The 18,769-nt window shown below is 34.9% G+C and overlaps 1 protein-coding gene and 2 non-coding genes across 4 annotated transcripts in view; 2 read left to right on the top strand and 1 right to left on the bottom strand.

The window, feature by feature from the left end:
• The window catches only part of Heatr5b (HEAT repeat containing 5B), an 83,892-nt gene extending 78,001 nt beyond the window's left edge, over positions 1-5,891 (top strand). For both annotated transcript variants that reach the window (XM_077791856.1, XM_077791855.1), the window contains 2 exons: positions 751-964; positions 5,035-5,891. In XM_077791856.1, the coding sequence (XP_077647982.1) occupies positions 751-964; positions 5,035-5,339 (519 nt within the window). In that variant the 3' untranslated portion in view covers positions 5,340-5,891. The remainder of the gene's footprint in view (positions 1-750; positions 965-5,034) is intronic.
• LOC113194694 (U6atac minor spliceosomal RNA) lies at positions 3,776-3,900 on the top strand. Its single transcript, XR_003302329.2, has one exon. It is a non-coding gene; the product is annotated as a U6atac minor spliceosomal RNA (small nuclear RNA).
• Positions 5,892-11,859: 5,968 nt separating the features above from the next.
• Positions 11,860-11,966, bottom strand: LOC113194693 (U6 spliceosomal RNA). Its single transcript, XR_003302328.2, has one exon. It is a non-coding gene; the product is annotated as a U6 spliceosomal RNA (small nuclear RNA).
• Between the last annotated feature and the right edge of the window lie 6,803 nt (positions 11,967-18,769).

Below are 18,769 nucleotides of genomic sequence, written 5' to 3'. Positions count from 1 at the left end.
CATTTGTATGTTTACTTAAATATGCAGAAATTCTCTATTATCTTTGATTAATTCTCGGCCATATTAGGAGAGACTTTTCAGGGTTTCCAATATTTATTTAAATTATACCCACTACATTAATGGATAAATTTATATTATTACATATTTTAATAAGCCTATTCGAAACTTGTTTGTTTAGAAAACATGTTTTATTATTTTACAGTGTTGAAGTCTAAAGTTATGATTATCAAATCTTCTGCGTATCAGGAAAAATAAAACAACTTAGGAACATTCCTGGCCTCCTAGCTCCCTGAATCAGAGTCTTCAGAGTTGTGACTCAGGAATCTGTATTTTTAAAATGCTCCCCAGGTATTTCTGATGTCAGTGAAGTTTGGCAATTTGTATTGCTGAAACAATTTTATTCCACTATTTTCCCCAAATATTTATAACTTTTCTTCCTTCCCTTCTTCCTTTTTTAAAAAATAATTATTCATATGAAGTTTTTCTAATCTAAAAGCCAGTGAGACTTTATTTTCTATGGCTACAAAACTTAAATTGGTATAAAGAATTATTTCGAGAGATTCAGATTTTTTTGAGAGGTTTATTCAGTTAGCTTATTGAAAGAAAGTTCCATTACTCTCTTTAATTTCTCTTAAATGGAAAATAACATATTTTCATTGTGCTGTATTACATACATATTAAGATGTAATGTGATTGTAGAGCAGATAAGAACTATCATATGTTAATTGATTGAATGATCTCCTTACTTAGGTTCAAGCCAAATGTTACCAGCTTCTCCTCTCAGTCTTCCAGCATTCCAACCGTGCCCTTTCAACTCCCTACATCCATTCATTAGCTCCCATAGTGGTTGAAAAGCTAAAAGCTGTTGAAAGAAACAGACCAGCCAGTAACAATGAACTTTTGGCTGTTCAAGAAGGAATTAAAGTTCTTGAAACTTTGGTTGCTCTTGGTGAAGAACAGAACAGTAAGTATTTTTAATAAAAATTAGCCATTACTCCAAAATGAAGATCTGTACATAAATCTTATTTGATATTGGACATAGGCATTTGCAACAGTAAGTTTACTAAGGAGCAATTACTGTCTGAAAGCATAATATATTTGCTTATGTTAGTAACATAATGCATTGAATTGATTATTTTTATGAGCAGAAAGTCTCAATGAATTACTGATGATATTTCAACATACTGAGTTTTAAATTTTCTGGGAATATATCCTTTAAGACTGAGGAAAAATACATATGTTCAATAGATTTTTAAAAATATTTTTTTAGTTGTAGTTAGACACAATATCTTTATTTTATTTGTTTATTTTTATGTGGTGCTGAGGATTGAACCTAGTGCCTCGTACTTGCTAGGCAAGCGCTCTACCACTGAGCCACACCCCCAGCCCCAGATTTTTTTTAAATGGAGCCTCTCATATGCTTGATGGTTTGTTTGTTTGTTTATGTATGTATTTATTTATTTAGTATTTCAACTTTTTAAAATTTTTTAAAAAATAAAAGACAGTGGAATGCATTACAATTCTTATTACACATATATAGCACAATTTTTCATATCTCTGGTTGAACATAAAGTATGTTCACACTAATTGGTGTCTTCATACATATACTTTGGATAATGATATCCATCACATTCCACCACATTTGCTAACCCCCTGCCCCTTCCCTTCCCCTCCCACCCCTCTGCCCTATCTAGAGTTTGTCTATTCCTCCCATGCTCCTCGCTCCCTACCCCACTATGAATCAGCCTCCTTATATCAGAGAAAACATTGGGCATTTGTTTTGGGGGGGGATTGACTAACTTCACTTAGCATTATCTTCTCCAATGTTATCCATTTACCTGCAAATGCCATGATTTTATTCTCTTTTATAGCTGAGTAATATTCCATTGTGTATATATGCCACATTTTTTAATCCATTCATCTACTGAAGGGCATCTAGGTTGTTTCCACAGTTATTGGGAGCAAATTTTTACCCCTCACACATCAGATAGAGCACTAATCTCTATGGCATATAAAGAACTCAAAAAGCTAAGCATCAAAAAAACCAAATAACCCAATCAACAAATGGGCCAAGGACCTGAACAGACACATCTTAGAAGATGATATATAATCAATCAACAAATATATGAAAAAATGTTCTACTACCTTTCCAATTTCCTGTGAAAAAAATTTTAAGAGAAGGAGTATTTGAAAATGAGATAATTAAGAAAAAGTCGAGGGCTAGGGTTGTGGCTCCATGGTAGAGAAATGCAAATCAAAACTACTCTAAGATACCATCTCACCCCTGTCAGAATGACAGTTATTATGAAGACAAACAACAATAAGTGTTGGCGAAGATGTGGGGAGAAAGGTACACTCATACATTGCTGGTGGGACTACAAGTTGGTGCAGTCAATATGGAAAGCAGTATGAAGATTCCTTGGAAAATTGGGAATGGAACCACCATTTGACCCAGCTATCCCTCTCCTTGGTCTATACTCAAAGGACTTAAAAACAGCATACTACAGGGACACAGCCACATCAATGTTACAGCAGCACAATTCACAATGTTCAATAGATTTTTAAAGTAACGCATTCTACTCCTTATAATAAAGGTATAAAAACCTCATAACAAATATAATCAGATAATATGAATACCAAACATCATTGTTAAAATACCTCAAAAATTGGTATTTTAAAATTATTTTTAATTTAATGAAAAACTGCCATATACATCCATTTAACCAAATTTAAAATAGCTTAGTATATTACTTTATTTCCTTAATGCTTAAATCTTGATCTCATCAAAATATGATATTTGTCTTTAAATATTAGTTTTATTTATTTTAGAAAGTCTATAAATTTTTTAAATAGTATCTTATGATCAAACATTAAGCTCTTTACAATTTTCAAGATTCTCTTCCCTACCTGTCTTCATGCTACATTTAATTTTAAATAAGCATATCTGTTCAGGAATTGATCTTGAGTTGACACAACTGAAAATTATTTTAACTATTAAAGGCAGTAAGATCAGTGCTCGGATTACAAAATGAATAAGATTTAGAACTCATCTTTATGAAGTTCATAGTAGTAAAATAAAAGTGCACACAAAATTATGTTGATTTTTCTAACATGCCATAGTGTCAGTGATAAATTTTCTACCAAAATAACCTATATATTAATTTATTACTAATTTCAACTAAATTTATCAATTTCTCCAAAACACTTGTCTCTAACTTTCCCAATTGTGACACTCCTTCCATGCAATATATTAGTAATTGCCTCTTTTTCTTGCTCCCCATAATCAGCGAATCATTAATCATCAGATCAAATGAATTTGTCTTTTACATTCATCTGTGCATTTTTCTCTTCTGCTATCATAGTTCTAGACTGTAGATTTTTAGAAGGGAGTTATTGCAATGGACTTCCTTTCTTTTCCCTCCATTTTTTTTTCTTTCTTCTCTTCTCTCCCTCTTTTCCTCTGTTCAGGGCTTTGTGGGCCTTGCACATGCTAAAGCATATGCTTTATCACTGAGTGTCACCTCCAGTCCTGCAATAGCTTTTCAAAAACTTCTACTACCTTTCCAGTTTCCTGTGAAATTTTTTTAAGAAAAGGAATATTTGCAAATGAGATAATTAAGAAAAAGTTGAGGGCTGGGGTTGTGGCTCAGTGATAGAGCACTTGCCTAGTGCATGTGAGTCTTCAATTCTCAGCACCACATAAAAATAAATAAATATATAAATAAAGATATTGTGTCCATCTACAACCAAAAATTTTTTAAAAAATTGAGTGATAGTGTTGAATGACAGGAGAAAAGGTTATAACTCCCTTGACAAGGATGGAAGAGCCATTGGGCCAGACAGTAGGCATACGATTAAGACATTGCCACTTTCTTCTATGACATCTAACCATCATTTTTTCAGAAAAATAGAAGGGACATTGGAAGAGTAGAAGTGTGCTTTGTAGGTAGGGGGACCCATTGGGGAGGAAGGAGGCAAGGGTAAGGGGAAGAACTGGGGAATGTAGTTAACCAAATTTTTCTAGGTACATGTATGAATATATCACAGTGCATTCCAATTTTGTATGTAACTATAATGCATCAAGTGAAAAATAAGTTACATAGAAGGAAGACCAATAGAAAAGAGGAAGGGAACCAGAGAGGAAGCAAAGGAAAGGGAAGAGGTAATTAGTATTAGGATTGAAATGGAGAAAACTATGTTACTTCTTTTATGAATATGTCAGAATGAACTCTGCTTTTATGTATAACTATAATGCACTGAAAAATAAACTTTAAAAAGTCAAGGATAAGACAAATTCAAGAATTGAAAATTCACGCAGTGGCTCCAGAGGCTGAGGCAGGAGGATTGCAAATTCAAAGAAGCCTCAGCAACTTAGTGAGACCGTGCTTCAAAATAAAAAATATAGAAAGGGCTGGGGATGTGCTCAGTGGTTAAGTGCCCCTGGGTTCAATCTGTAGTACCAAAAGAAAGGAAAAAGAAAATTTACCCCTTTGGAATCATATCACTCAATATAAAGGTAAGTCTAAAAATGTTGCTGTCAAATTAATATATTTATTCATTTATTTGATGGTACCCTCCTAATGAATGTTCTATTCATTAATAAGATTCATTTGCCTGTGTGGGGGGGTGTGTGTGTGTGTTACTGACATTGAACAGGGCCTTAAGCACACTAGGCAAGCATTCTACCACTGAGCTACACCTGCACTGTGTTTAGCCTTAGTTTTTAATTTTTTTAAAAGCCAGCTACTTATTCTACCTTTTAAAAGTCTTGGTATAATACAAAAACGTTTGTAATCTGAATAAAGCTGTCCATGAAAAAATGGAAAAACCATGATGGTGATACATCTTATTTGATGTATCTTAATTAATTCTTATTTGAAATGGGTTATTTACTTCAGGGGAATTGCTGGAGTCTAATTTGCTATTAAACCATAAATTACACATATAATATGTGAATATGTTCTTATTATTAAAAATATCAAATAGGCACTCTCACATCAGACCAATCTTTGTTGTTATCTTTGTTATTTACAGGAGTCCAGTTACTTGCTCTTTTAGTTCCCACTTTGATTTCTTACCTGCTGGATGAAAATTCTTTTGCCTCAGCAAGTTCAGTTTCTAAAGATCTTCATGAGTTTGCACTCCAGAACTTAATGCATATTGGACCTCTGTATCCACATGCTTTCAAGACGGTAATGGGGGCTGCTCCTGAGTTGAAAGTGCGGCTAGAAACTGCTGTTCGAGCAAGCCAAGCCAGCAAGGCTAAAGCTGCTGCGAGGCAGCCAGCTCCGACCATACATTCTGCACCGACAATCAAGCTAAAAACAAGCTTTTTTTAATGTGTTCCTCCACTCATTTTTATATGTATTTCACCTAATTAGTGGTAGCCACTGTTCCATTCCAGGCTATGGATTCTATTTTATTTGTATATTGGTATTATAATGCTTCCAAGTAGGTTAAGGAAGTCTTGTTCATACCACTATTGATTCTTAAGGGATTTTTAAAAATTACATGGTATGTTTTCATTTTTCTGCTAATAATGTTTCTCTTTTATTAATTTTTCATTGTTTTGTTTTTGGTTTTTGTGGTGCTGGGGATTGAACCCTGCGCCTTGCACATGCTAAGCATGCACTGTACTACTGAGCTATACCCCCAAGCCCTAATTTATTTTTTAAACACTGAACCATAGTCTTTTACATGCTGAATACATAATTGTATCGGGTACTGGGACAGACTGTGGACATTATCAGGGGAAAAAATAGGTCAAAATTTGGCATTTGTCATGAAAAATTCCATTGCAAAATAAGTAAATTTTAAATTTTCAAGAAACCAAAATAATATAAAGTCTCTTTCGTGGTGTACCTACTATGAATAAAATCACATTTTTTAAACATTTCTCAAAATATTCTCTTCTGATGTATCTTTTCACTTTAATATTAAATTACTAAATTGTGTTTGTGTATATTTTAGTTGTTAATTGAATTAAAGTTCTTATCTAAAGGTCCATTAAAATGTTTCTGATGTAGTATAATGTTTCTACCTTTTTTATGTTTTGTAATTACAGAGACACAGGTTCTGACTGTGATGGTTAGTTTCATTCATCAAATATTTATTGAATGCCTACTGTGTATAAGGCATCAAGCTAAGTGCTTCAGAGCATACAAAAATGAATTAGTCATAATTATAGTTATGCTAGTCTCTTATGCGATTGGAATTTTTCCTTGCAAAACAGATAATTGATTAAATGAATGTATACCACAGCATTTAGCAGATTTTAAACACCAAATTTTACCAGACAATGTAACATAGACTATATCAAAAGCAAGTGACTTTTCTGAACATTTCAAGCTATATATTTATTTATCACCTGCTACTTGCCATTTATTCTCACTCATACCTACACCATTTGGCAGCTAGCTTATAGATCCTTGCTTTCCTCCTGGCTCAGTCTTTTAAATACCTCAGAAAGTCACTTTCTCTCACCTGTTTTCTCACTGACTTTTATTTCTACAGAGTTGTTTTTCGTTTCTGATTTGAGTTTCCAAAGTTATTCTTCTTGTTTCTTTGTTCTTGTTTTTAATTTTGATAAAAGTCTATAAAATGACTTCACATATTGTACAATTCATCTATTTAAAGTGTACAATTCATTTGTTTTTATTATAATCACAGGGTAGTACAACTCTCACTATAGTTAATTTTGAACATTTTCATTACTCCCAAAAGAAACTCCATATTCTTTACCTGTCATCTCACAATTTTCCATTTCCCATCAGCCTTAGGCAACAGCTAATCTACTTTCTGTCTCTATAAATTTTCTACAGTGGTATTTCATATGAATGAAATCATATAATATGTGGTCTTTTGTGACTGATTTCTTATCTGTGCATAATATTTCAAGGCTCATCCATGTTGTAGTGTGAATCAGCAATCCATTCCTTTTTATGGCTGAATAATTCCATTGTATATATGCCACATTTTATCATCAACTGATATATTTTATGAGTTGAAGGACATTTGGTTGCTTTCACTTTTTGCCTGTTATGAATATGATGCTCTGAATAATTATGTACCAGTTATTGTGTAGATATATACAAAATTTTTTGTTTTTGGTACTGGAGATTGAACCCAGTGGTGCTTAACTACTTAGCCACATCCCCAGCCTTTTTTATGTTTTATTTTGAAACAGCATCTCACTAAGTCCTCAGGGCCTCACTAAATTGCTGAGGTTGGTCTTGAAATTTCTATCCTCCTGCCTCAGCCTCCTGAGTCACTAGGATTACAGGTGCACACCACCATGCCCAGCTGGATACATGTTTTAATATCTTTTGAGTATATCCCTAGGAGTGGAATTGCTGACTCAAATAGTAACTTTATATTTAACTTTTTAAGGCACTGCCAGACTGTCTTCTAGTCTCATTTTTTGCACACATGCATGTGTGCACGTATCTCCTTTTCAGTCATCTATTTATATAATATATTTATTTCTGCCTTGGCTATTTTTTGCTGTTCTTGGTACCTCTCAAACTTTTCCCATCATTACCCCTTTTAGGGTAGACTGCATCATATCTTAGTAATGTCTCTCTTCCCCTCCTCCCTGCCTCTCTCCTTTTTTTTCCTCTCTCTCTGTTAGTACATCTTTATTTTTTCTCTAAACCTTTTTAAGCTATTGATAACTTAAATTCTAGTTTTCTACAATCAACTATAAAAGGAAATTCTGTTTGATGCTTTGTATTTATTAATATTTCCCCAGCCCATGAGATTTTTACAACCCAAATAATCATATCTATTTAGATTATAACATCCAGTGTCATAAAGCTAAAAGAAGCAGCAGCATTATAGCCAGTGAATTCTGAAGCATGATCTAAGTAGTTTTAATAGCATAAGCAATAAAGTATCTTCTGTTTGCTTTCCAAGTTCTCATTAATCAATATTATAGGTTTGGCTTCTCAATTTATCTAGAGAAAAATAAGCTCTGAAGTCAGGTGTCCCTGTTGAATAGATTCTACTAGTCATAGGGATAAAATACAGGACCACATCTACAAAATGAGAGGAAAATTTACTAGATATTTTTTCTTTGATCTTTTACATATCTAAAAAGTACATCTGTCTTCATAGTTATCTGCTTATTTTTATCAAGAGTGAATCTTTGAATAATCCTTTAATATTGACAAATAATAATATTAGGTTTGATAAATAGTCTTTACATGTGTGTAAAATTGTTGTTATAGTATGAGAGCATAAAACATTAAATATGTAATGCAGGCACAGAAATTATAAAGTATTGCAGATCATGGGGCTTGGGTTGTGACTTAGTGGTAGAGGGCTTGCCTAGCACATGTGAGGCACTGAGTTTGATCCTCAGCCACATAAAATAAATAAATAAATTAAGTTGCAAAAAAAAAAATATTGCAGATCATTACTATCAGTAAAAGCTGCCATTTCTCAGCTGGGGCTATAGCTCAGTGGTAGAGCGCTTGCCTAGCAAGTATGAGGCCCTGAGTTCGATCCTCAGCACCACATAAAAATAAATAAGATAAAAGCTGCCATTTCTGTTGAATGCCAGACATTGTGTTCAAACAGTACTGAATGATGGATATAATTAGCCAATTTCCAAAACATTTAATTTATGAAATAACTATATGTATTACTATTCCTTACATTTGGGGGGGTGGGTATCAGGGATTGAAGTCAGGGATGTTTAACCACTGAACCGCACCCCCACCCCTTTAAAGAATTTTTTGATTTTTTTATTTTGAGACAATGTGTCACTAAATTTCTGAGACTGACCTTGAACTTGCAGTCCTCCTGCCTCAGCCTCCTGAGTCAGTGGGATTACAAACCTGTGCCACCATACCCAGCTACACATTTTCTTCATTCTTAATTGGAATTTTTATGTTTGTGTAAGAAATGGCTAAAGTATAGCTATAAATAAATTTCTTGCCTTAATACTTTCCATCAGATGGGTTATTTTTAAAACCTGATTTAATCATTATAAGTTCATCTCTAGTTCTTTCTTATAGAGCTCACAGAATTTTACTTAAGAATTTTATATATTAATCATAATTCAGAAAAACCATCCCAGGTTTTTATAAAAATTATCCTAAGCAAGCATGTGATAATCATATCTACCAGTGACAAGTTACAACTACTCTTTCTTTCCTATTTATTCTATTCTTTTCCCAAAGAGGAATTTGTTTACACCTTTTGTCCGATATCCACAATTCTCTGTCTCTGTCATTGGAACTCATGGCTTTCTACCTCAGTATGTTCTCATACATATACTTGTCTTTTCCCCTACCCCACTATTGTCAATTCTAGTCAAAGGATCCATAGAAATTTAAGTGGACTTCTTCGAGTATTCTGACTTCCATTATTGATACTTTCTTCCTTTTTTTTTTCCTTTGTTTTTGATTATTTTCTTTACCTCTTTCTTCATTTCAAATTATTTCAAGTTAGATAGAAAAATGCCTTTTGTTTTGTTTATGAAACAAAAAAGGGCTTTAATCTTTTTTGTTGGTTGGTTGGTTGGTTGGTTGGTTTTTTGGTACTGGGGATTGAATCCAGGGGTGTTTACCACTGAGCTGTATTGTCAGCCCTTTTTATTTTTAATTTTGAGTCAGGGTCTTGTTAAGTTGCTGAGCATTTTTGCTGAGGTTGCTGAGGCGACCTTGAACTTGGGATCTACTTGATTCAGCCTCTGGAGTTGCTGGGATTACAGGATAGTGCTACTATGCCCAGCAAGGGCTTTAATCTTGTCCAATGAGCATATAAAGAGACTCAGAGGAAAAAGGAAAGTCAATTTTATATCTTGTTATGAATTAATTTATTTCAATCATTAAGTTTACATTCAGCAAAATTTTGGAAAAATTCCCAGAACCCACCAACCAGAACAAATGTTAATATTTGACTTTATTTCCATAGTTGCAATCATCCTACATAGTGGATGTTGTATCTTGCTTTCCTCTATTTATTTTATAAGCATTTCCCCCATACTACTACTCTGAAAATATAAGAGGGATTTAGCAATGACATTTTGATGGCTGGCTACTTAATGTTGGATGTGCCATTATCAATATCCTGTACATGGATACTTTGTTTCCAATTTTTACATTTCATTAAGTAATGTTTCATTTGACGTTTGAAAAGTCAAACTTTGTATATTATTTTCTTAGGATAGATTTCCTAAAAGGGTTATAAAAATATGACAGTTTTCTAGTCCTCCCAGGGACAAAAAAAAAAAAAAAAAAAAAGCCAGACTTGAATTTTGATAGATTGTTGAATCTTTAGAAAGTAATATTTTTTTTGGAATAAACAGATTTGAAAATGAAACTGGGTCACTCTTTTCCAAACTCCAAGAAAATAATATAAAGGAGACCTTTCACATTGCCAAATATTTTGATATAACTGTTATATTCTATTAACGGCATTTTAGTTGAGCAGCAAGTAGAAAAGTTAATGGAGTTTGGGCTTTTTTTAGTGAATACTAAATTTTTGATAGTACTGTTTTGAATACTGTGAACCCCAGTGTGTATACATAGGAGGTGGAGAAGGGTAGAGGATGTCAAGGACAATGACAAACTGATGTTCATTTAAGCCAAGTGATTTAGAGGAACTCAGGTTTGAAAAGAACCATGTGATCATTAATTTTTAGGTAGGAGGTCCAGGATAGCCCACCTGCATAAACAGGTCAGTATGTCACATAAGTGTTTTCCAAATTACTTAAAAAGGAGTTTCCTGGGCCTGGGGTTATGGCTCAGAGGTAGAGAGCTCGCCTGGCATGCGTGAGGCTCTGGGTTCGATCCTCAGCACCACGTAAAGTAAATCGAAGACATTGTGTCCACCTATAACTAAAATATAAATTTTTTAAAAAGTTTCCTAAGCTGTAAAATAAAAATGGAGCTGGGTGTGGTGGCTCACGCCTGTAATCCCAGTGGCTCAGGAAGCTGAGGCCGGAGGATTGTGAGTTCAAATTCAACTCAGCAAATTAGTGAGACTCTAACTCAGTAAGACACTATCTCAAAATAAAAAGTGCTGGCCCAGTGGTTAAGAGCCTCTAGGTTCAATCCCTAGTAAACCACCCCCTCCTCAAATGGATTGCCTTATGACAGTGCTTTTCTTCACACTGGATACATGAATAAGGAGAATTGAATTCCCCTTTATCAAAAAATTTTGTGATATGATTCTCCAAGGCTCTTTTATTCATTCATTGGACAATTTATGTATGACAGGTGTTGGGAATATAGTGGTCAAACAAAAAAATCTGTCATAATAGGCTTACATTCTGGCAGGAGATGGAATAAAACAATCACAGATGGTAGTAAAAAGGAAGGAATGGTATGAAATATGGCATGCAAGAGGACAAAAGGTAACATTCTTTTTAAAGGTTATCAGGAGCCCTTAAGATTTACTTTTTTGTCTTTTTTTTTTTTTTTTTTTTTTGTAACAGACATTGAATCCTGGGTTGTTTTACCACTGAGCCACATCCCCAGCCATTTTTTTGTATTTTATTTAGATACAGGGTCTTGCTCAGTTATTTAGGACCTTGGTAAATTGAACTCGCTGACTTTGAACTTGATCCTCCTGTCTCAGCCTCCTGAGCTGCTGGGATTACATGTAGGTGCCACTATACCCAGCCATATTTACATCTTAAATAACCTGTTAATTGTCTCAGAAACTCCTCAAACTTGGTTCATTTAAGATTGAACTCTTCATCTCCTTATCTAAAACCTGCTTCTGTGACCATGATCTCCCCACTCAACAGCTAAATTCTCCTTTTGCTTAAGCCATAAGCATATCATCACACTTCCGGACTTCTCGCTCACTATGCTTAATACATCACCAGATCTCAGTAAATTTTTTTAAAACATGGAATGCTTCACAGAGTCACATGTCATCCTTGCACAGGGGCTGTGCTAATCTTCTCTGTGTGACTCCAATTTTAGTGTAAATGCTGCCGAAGTGGGCACAAGTCTCAATATCTTACCAAATCCTTCCATGTGTCTTTATTATTACTGTTACTACCCTACTCCAGTTCACCATGCTCATTTGCAGTACAGATGATTTTTGACTTAACAATGTTTCATCTTAAACTTTTTTGACTTTATGATGGTACAAGCAAGAGTGCTACACATTCAGTAAGCATCATACTTCAAATTTTGCATTTTGGTCTTTTCCCAGGTGAGGAATAGCCATAGGATAGTCTCTCTCCATGCTGGGTAGTGGCTACGAACTGCTGCTCCTGGTCAGCTTCAGTTGAGCCTCATGCCACTAAGAGGAAACACAACCATGTCTCTACAGTGTACCCTGTTGCTAAGTTAGGATGTTCAGTAGGTTAGGTATATTCATGCATTTTTGACTTATGATATTTTCAATTTAAGATGATTTTATCAGGATAAAACTCCCATCATAGGTGAAGAAGCAAAAATATAGCTGTGGATGGTAGGCTCAGCCTGGGTAGGAATCCAGCTATGTCACAACTTGTATAACACTGGTAAGTTACTTTTTTTTTTTTTGCAGAAACAGTTTCTGTTTCTGCAAAACAAGAACAATAATAATGTTTATCTCATAGAGCAGCTCTGAATTAAATGAGTTAATACCTGTAAAGGACCTTTAAATGTTGCTTGACCTTTAGAAAACAATTCAGAATTTTTGTGTGTTTTCTTCACACAAAATCAAATGACATATATTAAAATCTGACACCTTACTAAAAACTCTTCAGTTGGTTACCTTAGATAAAGACCAACTCCTCAACACAAGGTCCTACATAACCTGGCCCCTGCCTTCTTCACCTCATTTTATTTTGTGCTGGTATCTATGGCCATGTGGTAGTATCCTTAGATGTCCAATAAAGATCAAATTTTGGGCTGGGGATGTGGCTCAAGTGGTAGCAGGCTTGCCTGGCATGCGTGCGGCCCAGGTTCGATCCTCAGCACCACATACAAACAAAGATGTTGTGTCTGCCGAAAAAACTAAAAAAAAAAAGTATTAAAATTCTTTCTCTTCTCTCTCTCTCTCTCTCTCTCTCTCTCTCTCTCTCTTTAAAAAAAATTTAAAAAAATTCTCTCTCTCTCTCCCTCTCTCTCACTCTCTCTTTAAAATAAAATTCTCTCTCTCTTTCTTTAAGAAAAAAAAAAAGATCGAATTTACCTTATACGGACATTGTAAAGATTGAATTAAAACACATGAAATGCTCTTCTTAGTACATGTTCAATAAATATTAATTATAAAATAATTGTTATTATTTTTTGTGTCAGCAATATTGGGTTTCTTTCATCATATCAAATGCACTACTTTTCTTCCTCTGAGTATTTGAAGTCTGTTTTAAAACTCCTTTCTGCCCTCTTCCTTTTTTAAAAATTAAGGAAGAGTTAATTTTTAATTAATGTTGCAGCATTAATTTGGATATTGCCAAATACTAAGAACCATTTTATTTAAATTGTCTTGTTTTCCCTAGTAAATTTATATGTATTGGCTAAATTTGAATGCAGTCAGCTTATTGGTCATATTAAACATTATAAGTTCATGTGAAAGTCTGGATTAGCTGGTTCAAACCAGTCCTACTCTCCTATTCTTGTTACTTCATGTCCTGCTGCTGAGGGGAAATCTGGAAAAGGAGATAACATAGATAATGGTAGAATTTTCCATTATAGAGAACAAGAACAAGTACTATAATTAACACATATTGAACAATAATAGTACCGTATGGAGAGCCTGCAGAGTAGAGTTGTAATACATTCAAAATAGATTAAATCCTGTTTTAAAAAATCTAAGAAAAGCATGTGTCTTCAAAAACTTAAACAGAAATTAACTTCATTTTTCTTTGTGTTCTGGCACAAAGTCCAGATATTTTTCCCCTGTCATGTTTGTAAAAAAAATAATGTGCAAAAGTATATCACATTTTAATTCTTTTGAGGAGCAGTCTAACAGGAGTTTGGGGAGGTGGTGCTGTTCTGAATAATTCACACCTAAATGAAGATTGTGTGTCTTCTGCTGAGAAAGTGGCTATACCTAGAAGCCAGTGTATTTCAATTGCATTCTTGGCAGGAATAGCCAGCATTCAAAAATGTTCTTCTTACACACATACACACACACACACACACACACACACACACACACAGAGTTATTTTTATAGAATGAAGGTTATATAATTGTTTGAAATTCAGTTCCTAGCTTAGAAATGGGGGCACTTTAGTTATTAAAACAACAGTTGTTGAGTAGAATTTTCATTCATTGGAAATTTTAAAAGGGAAAACTGGTAGAGAAACAAGAGATGGAGTTGAAGGGGAGGAAACCAGAATGTGGTTTTATATGTGGTTTTGAATATGTCAAAACCCAGTCTTCTTTGCTTAGAAAAATAGAATTTGATCACTATTAATATTCCAAGAGAAGTCTTGCTACAGCTTCAGAACTGTGTAATCAATTTGGTCTCTCCTATGTTGTTTAAATTTATTAAAGCAATCCTGATTTTGGATTTGAAGTATTTATTTCTCAGATTATCAATTATGATAAAATTAGTTTTAATTTAAAATTAAATTTAATTTTTATAAACTTATTAAACATAATTAATAAAATAAAGTTTAAAATTAGGCAACTCCTTAACCTCAACCATACTCTTCCAAGAGAAAATAATAATAGTAATAATAACAACTAACAGAGGCTATTTTCCCATCATATCACAAGCCTATGATGTAGATTTAGTTCTTGGACTCAAAGAAAGTTTCAAATGATAGAATTCCTTCATTTCTAACTTATTATTGGCTGTTTCCCCAACCAAACCATTACCAGACTTCAGATCTAGGCAGTAGGTTTGGCTGGAGTCTAAGGGAAGTCAGACGCAGAGGCAGGGTAAGCAGTCAGGAGAAGGGAGAGAGATTGCCAAGAAGCCAGATGGTAGCAGAGGAGCCTAAATAATGGGTTATCACCTGTTCTTTCCCCAAATTCTCTTCACCCTTGGGGTGGCCTCTCTCTTAGCTCCAGCAGTTCCCCCTTTTTTTTTTCTGCTCAGAATTTTGAAAGAACTGTCAAGTTCAATTTGAAGTTTTTCTTTGGGTAAAGTCTCAAAGACTCAAATAACTGGTCATTTAAAATCACTTGAAAAAAAAAAACCACTCATTTTAATGAAACACACACACACACACACACACACACACAAAAGCAGATGTATTGTCATTTTATAGAACTATAATGCTCATCCCACAACACATACACATATATAACAAAAAGTAGAAAATATTCCTATTATCAAAATAAACTTTTAGTATTTTACATTTTTCACTTTAATCTAGTTTTAACTCTGTGTTCTTAGGGAACACTATTTTTATATTATTTAGACTTTATTATAAATTAAAAGACCAGGAAATCAACCACACTATGAGGTCTTAAAGGTTAGATTTAGGCATTAATTTTGTTTTGTTTATAAGATTATTTTAACTTAACTAAATTAAAATTTTGAATAGGGGAAGAGGGATGAGAAAGTAAAAAGAACAATAATTGCACCCCTCATATTTATCAGGGCGTGTTTTTTGTTTTTAATTTTTAGACAAATCGTTTAGGTAATTTTGAGATAAATTTGCTAAACTGTCTAGGCTGGCCTCAAACTTTGTAATCCTCCTGCCTCAGCCTCAGGAGTAGCTGGGATTACAGGAATGTACCACCCTGCCCAGCTCAAGGCCTGCTTTTTATAGGTATCATTTCAGTTAATATTCTGAATTGTATTAAAATATAGCCATTATTAGTATTTACCATATGCTAGGCACTATGCAAAGGGATTTACATTTCATCTCTCATATAATCTCACTGTTACTTTGTAGTGTAACTGATATTACCATATTAAAAACAAAAGAATCAAAGATGAAAAAATCTCATTTGCTCAAGGTTTCCAAATCTGGAAAATTATGTAGAGTATAAAATAAAGTTTAAGTTTGACTAATTACAAATGCTATGTCCTTTTTGGCATTAACTTTTAAAGGATATTTCCCTGAAATTCAAGAGACATTTTTGCTGTTATGACTGAGAATGTACATTGAGAGGAAACTTCTGGGATGCCTATAATGTTGTATGTCATGATTTGAATAGTGGTTATATGGAAATGTTGAATTTGTCAAAGTTCATTGACTTTTTCTGTATATATGTTATATTCAATAAAATACTTTTAGCAATTCATAATTAATATAGAAAATGTGAAAAACAGAAAAGCACAAAGTGGGGCAGGGGAAACACCAGTAAGTTCACTACTAAGAAATGAATAATTTTAGAAGTTGATTCATTTAGGAGGAAATTTGGGGATGCATGTACCTTATTAAAGTAATTTGAGGCAAAAGAACTACAAGGGAAGTTCTCCTATTTAAAATTTTTTTTGTTACTAAAAAGAAATATAACCATATATGAAAAATTTTTGAATAAGTGAAAATTCCTTCATAAGCCCATTTCTACTATAACCACTTTTAATATTTTGGTAAATTGAATGATATTCTCATGACATAAATCATCAACATTATCTTGGGTATAAATAAATTCTTGAAAAGGAAAAAAGGTAATAAAGTTAAACCATGAATCAAAACAGTGCTTTTTGCATATATATGGTAGTCCAGGTTATCTCAGTTTAATTATGTTTCATAGTCTGTTATGAATTGAGTTGAAGGAAGAATCAGCGCACATCTACATTAGAGAAAAACAGCTAACATTCAAACCTGTAAGATTACTTAAACCCCTCAGATAAAAAAAAAAGTGGTTATTGAATAATTATCTCCTTGGTACTCTGGTAGATCAAATGAGAAGAGTCAACCTGTTAATTAACAAAAAATCCCTGAATTAGCAGTCAGGAAATCTAGGTGCTACTTTTTGGCTCCGGCACTCAGAATCTCATTGTGGACAAGAATCAATTTCTTTGGACTTTTGTTATTTGAGTTGTAAATGAGAAAACTGGGTTGTATCTCAAAGGACACTTAACATCCAAAATAATTTATGACACAGGGAATACAGCCAGGCCCTGATCAACTTCTTATGGTAGGTAATAAAGGATGAATTCACAAAACGGAAACATTCAATAACAGAGAGGCTAGAGCTTGCCATCTTTATTTGCAACCAGACCAGATACAATGTGTTTCCTGTTCTTTGCACAAGTATCCATGGGAAGAGGGGGAGGCCAGAGAGGACAAGGACAGGATGTCCTTCCCTTACATATCACTCATCACCCTATATTTTTACGGGTTCCCCCCCCCCCAACATCAGTTCTGATATCCCAAAAGATCATCCTATGTAACAGAGGATTACAAGTAACTTTTTAGGTTTAAGAAATAAGTGCCCAATAATTTCATTTTCAATTCTTAAGTGTTTTTCCTTCCTTTGTCCCTTCGTTGTAGTGAGTTTTTTAGTGATATAATAATATCAAGGTATTGAGAGAAGGAAAACATTTACAAAACGTCCATTTAAAAGGAATGGACTTGGGTGTGCCTTTGGTAGATTGATAGTGTTGCTAGTATGCAAGTGAAACGTGGAAGAAACTGGGAATCTGACAAGTGAGAAAGGAGAGGTCCCTAGATACCCAAGGGAGATCTAGTCTGAAGCAGAAAGGGACTTTGTTCTTTCAGATAGTGTAGGTTTTTTTTTTTTTTTTTTAATTGTTCTAATTAGCTATATATGACAGTAGGGTGCATTTTGACATATTGAACACAAATGGAGGATAATTTCTCATTCCTTTGGCCGTATATGGTGCTGAGTCACACCAGTAGTGTAATCATACGTTTATATAGGGTAATAATGTCAGATAGTGTAGTTTCAAGGCAGTGTGTGTGTGTGTGTGTATGTGTGTGTGTGTATGCATGTATGTATATATAAAATCTCAATCTCTGATGTCATCTATCTTTACAGCTCCAGGGCGCGGGATATAACTGACAAATCAAAATATCTGCTCTACTGAACTGAGCAAAAATCTCGGGGAGTGGGGGATGATAGGAAAAATGAGACCGAAAAAACATATAGCCTCTGTTACTTGATATCTGAAACATTTACAGGATTTACTGCAGGGTTACTACAAAGGGAAATGGACTTCAGATGAGAGTTTTTCGGACGAGACCTCAACAAACTAGAATTCGGAACAAGCCCCAGGAAGCCGCTGTGTTGTCTTAGGGGAGAGATGAAAATGAAAACTCATCAGGCAACAGGTTTGAGCCCCTCGGGTAAAATAGGCAAGCGCGACCGCGACACGGAGTTGGCGAGTGGAAGGTTGTGTAGTCGGAGCTAATGAGAGGACTGAGTGCGGCGGGTTGGAGAACCAACGTCCTGCAGTTGGACAGTATAGCTTGCTTTGAGCTTTTTTTTTTTAAAAAAACAAAAAAACAAAAAAACAAAAAAAACCCAAAACGATCAGGAAGCTCTAAAAGATGTGCAACTCGGGCTGATATTTTAGCATGATAACTTCCGTGTGTGTGAGTGTGTGTACAACAGGGAGCGCCGACCGTGAACTTCCGCAGCCTCTGCCCGCGGTTGCGGGGCACAGCTCCGCCTAGCCCAGAGGTAGAGGAAACCCGCGCAGGGCGCTTCGAAGGCCCCTCGGTGGAGATGGGGCGGAGCAGAACCGCGGCCACGCCCGAGCCCAGGCGCAGCCTGCAGGCCGCCCGCGCCGCGCCCCGCCCCGCGACTACATTTCCCAGCAGGCCCTGGGCTGCCGCGCGCCGCAGTTGACCCACTTCCCGGCCCGTCATGGGCTCGGCCGGCCCCCGCGCCCAAGCGACTGCTCCCTGCTGACTGGGGTGTGGGCGGGGAGCGGCGG

Source organism: Urocitellus parryii, chromosome 12, assembly GCF_045843805.1.
Source record: "Urocitellus parryii isolate mUroPar1 chromosome 12, mUroPar1.hap1, whole genome shotgun sequence".
NCBI classification, from domain to species: Eukaryota; Metazoa; Chordata; class Mammalia; order Rodentia; family Sciuridae; genus Urocitellus; species Urocitellus parryii.
Note: the sequence above shows the minus strand (reverse complement) of the source record. Positions and strands in the feature narration are given on the sequence as shown.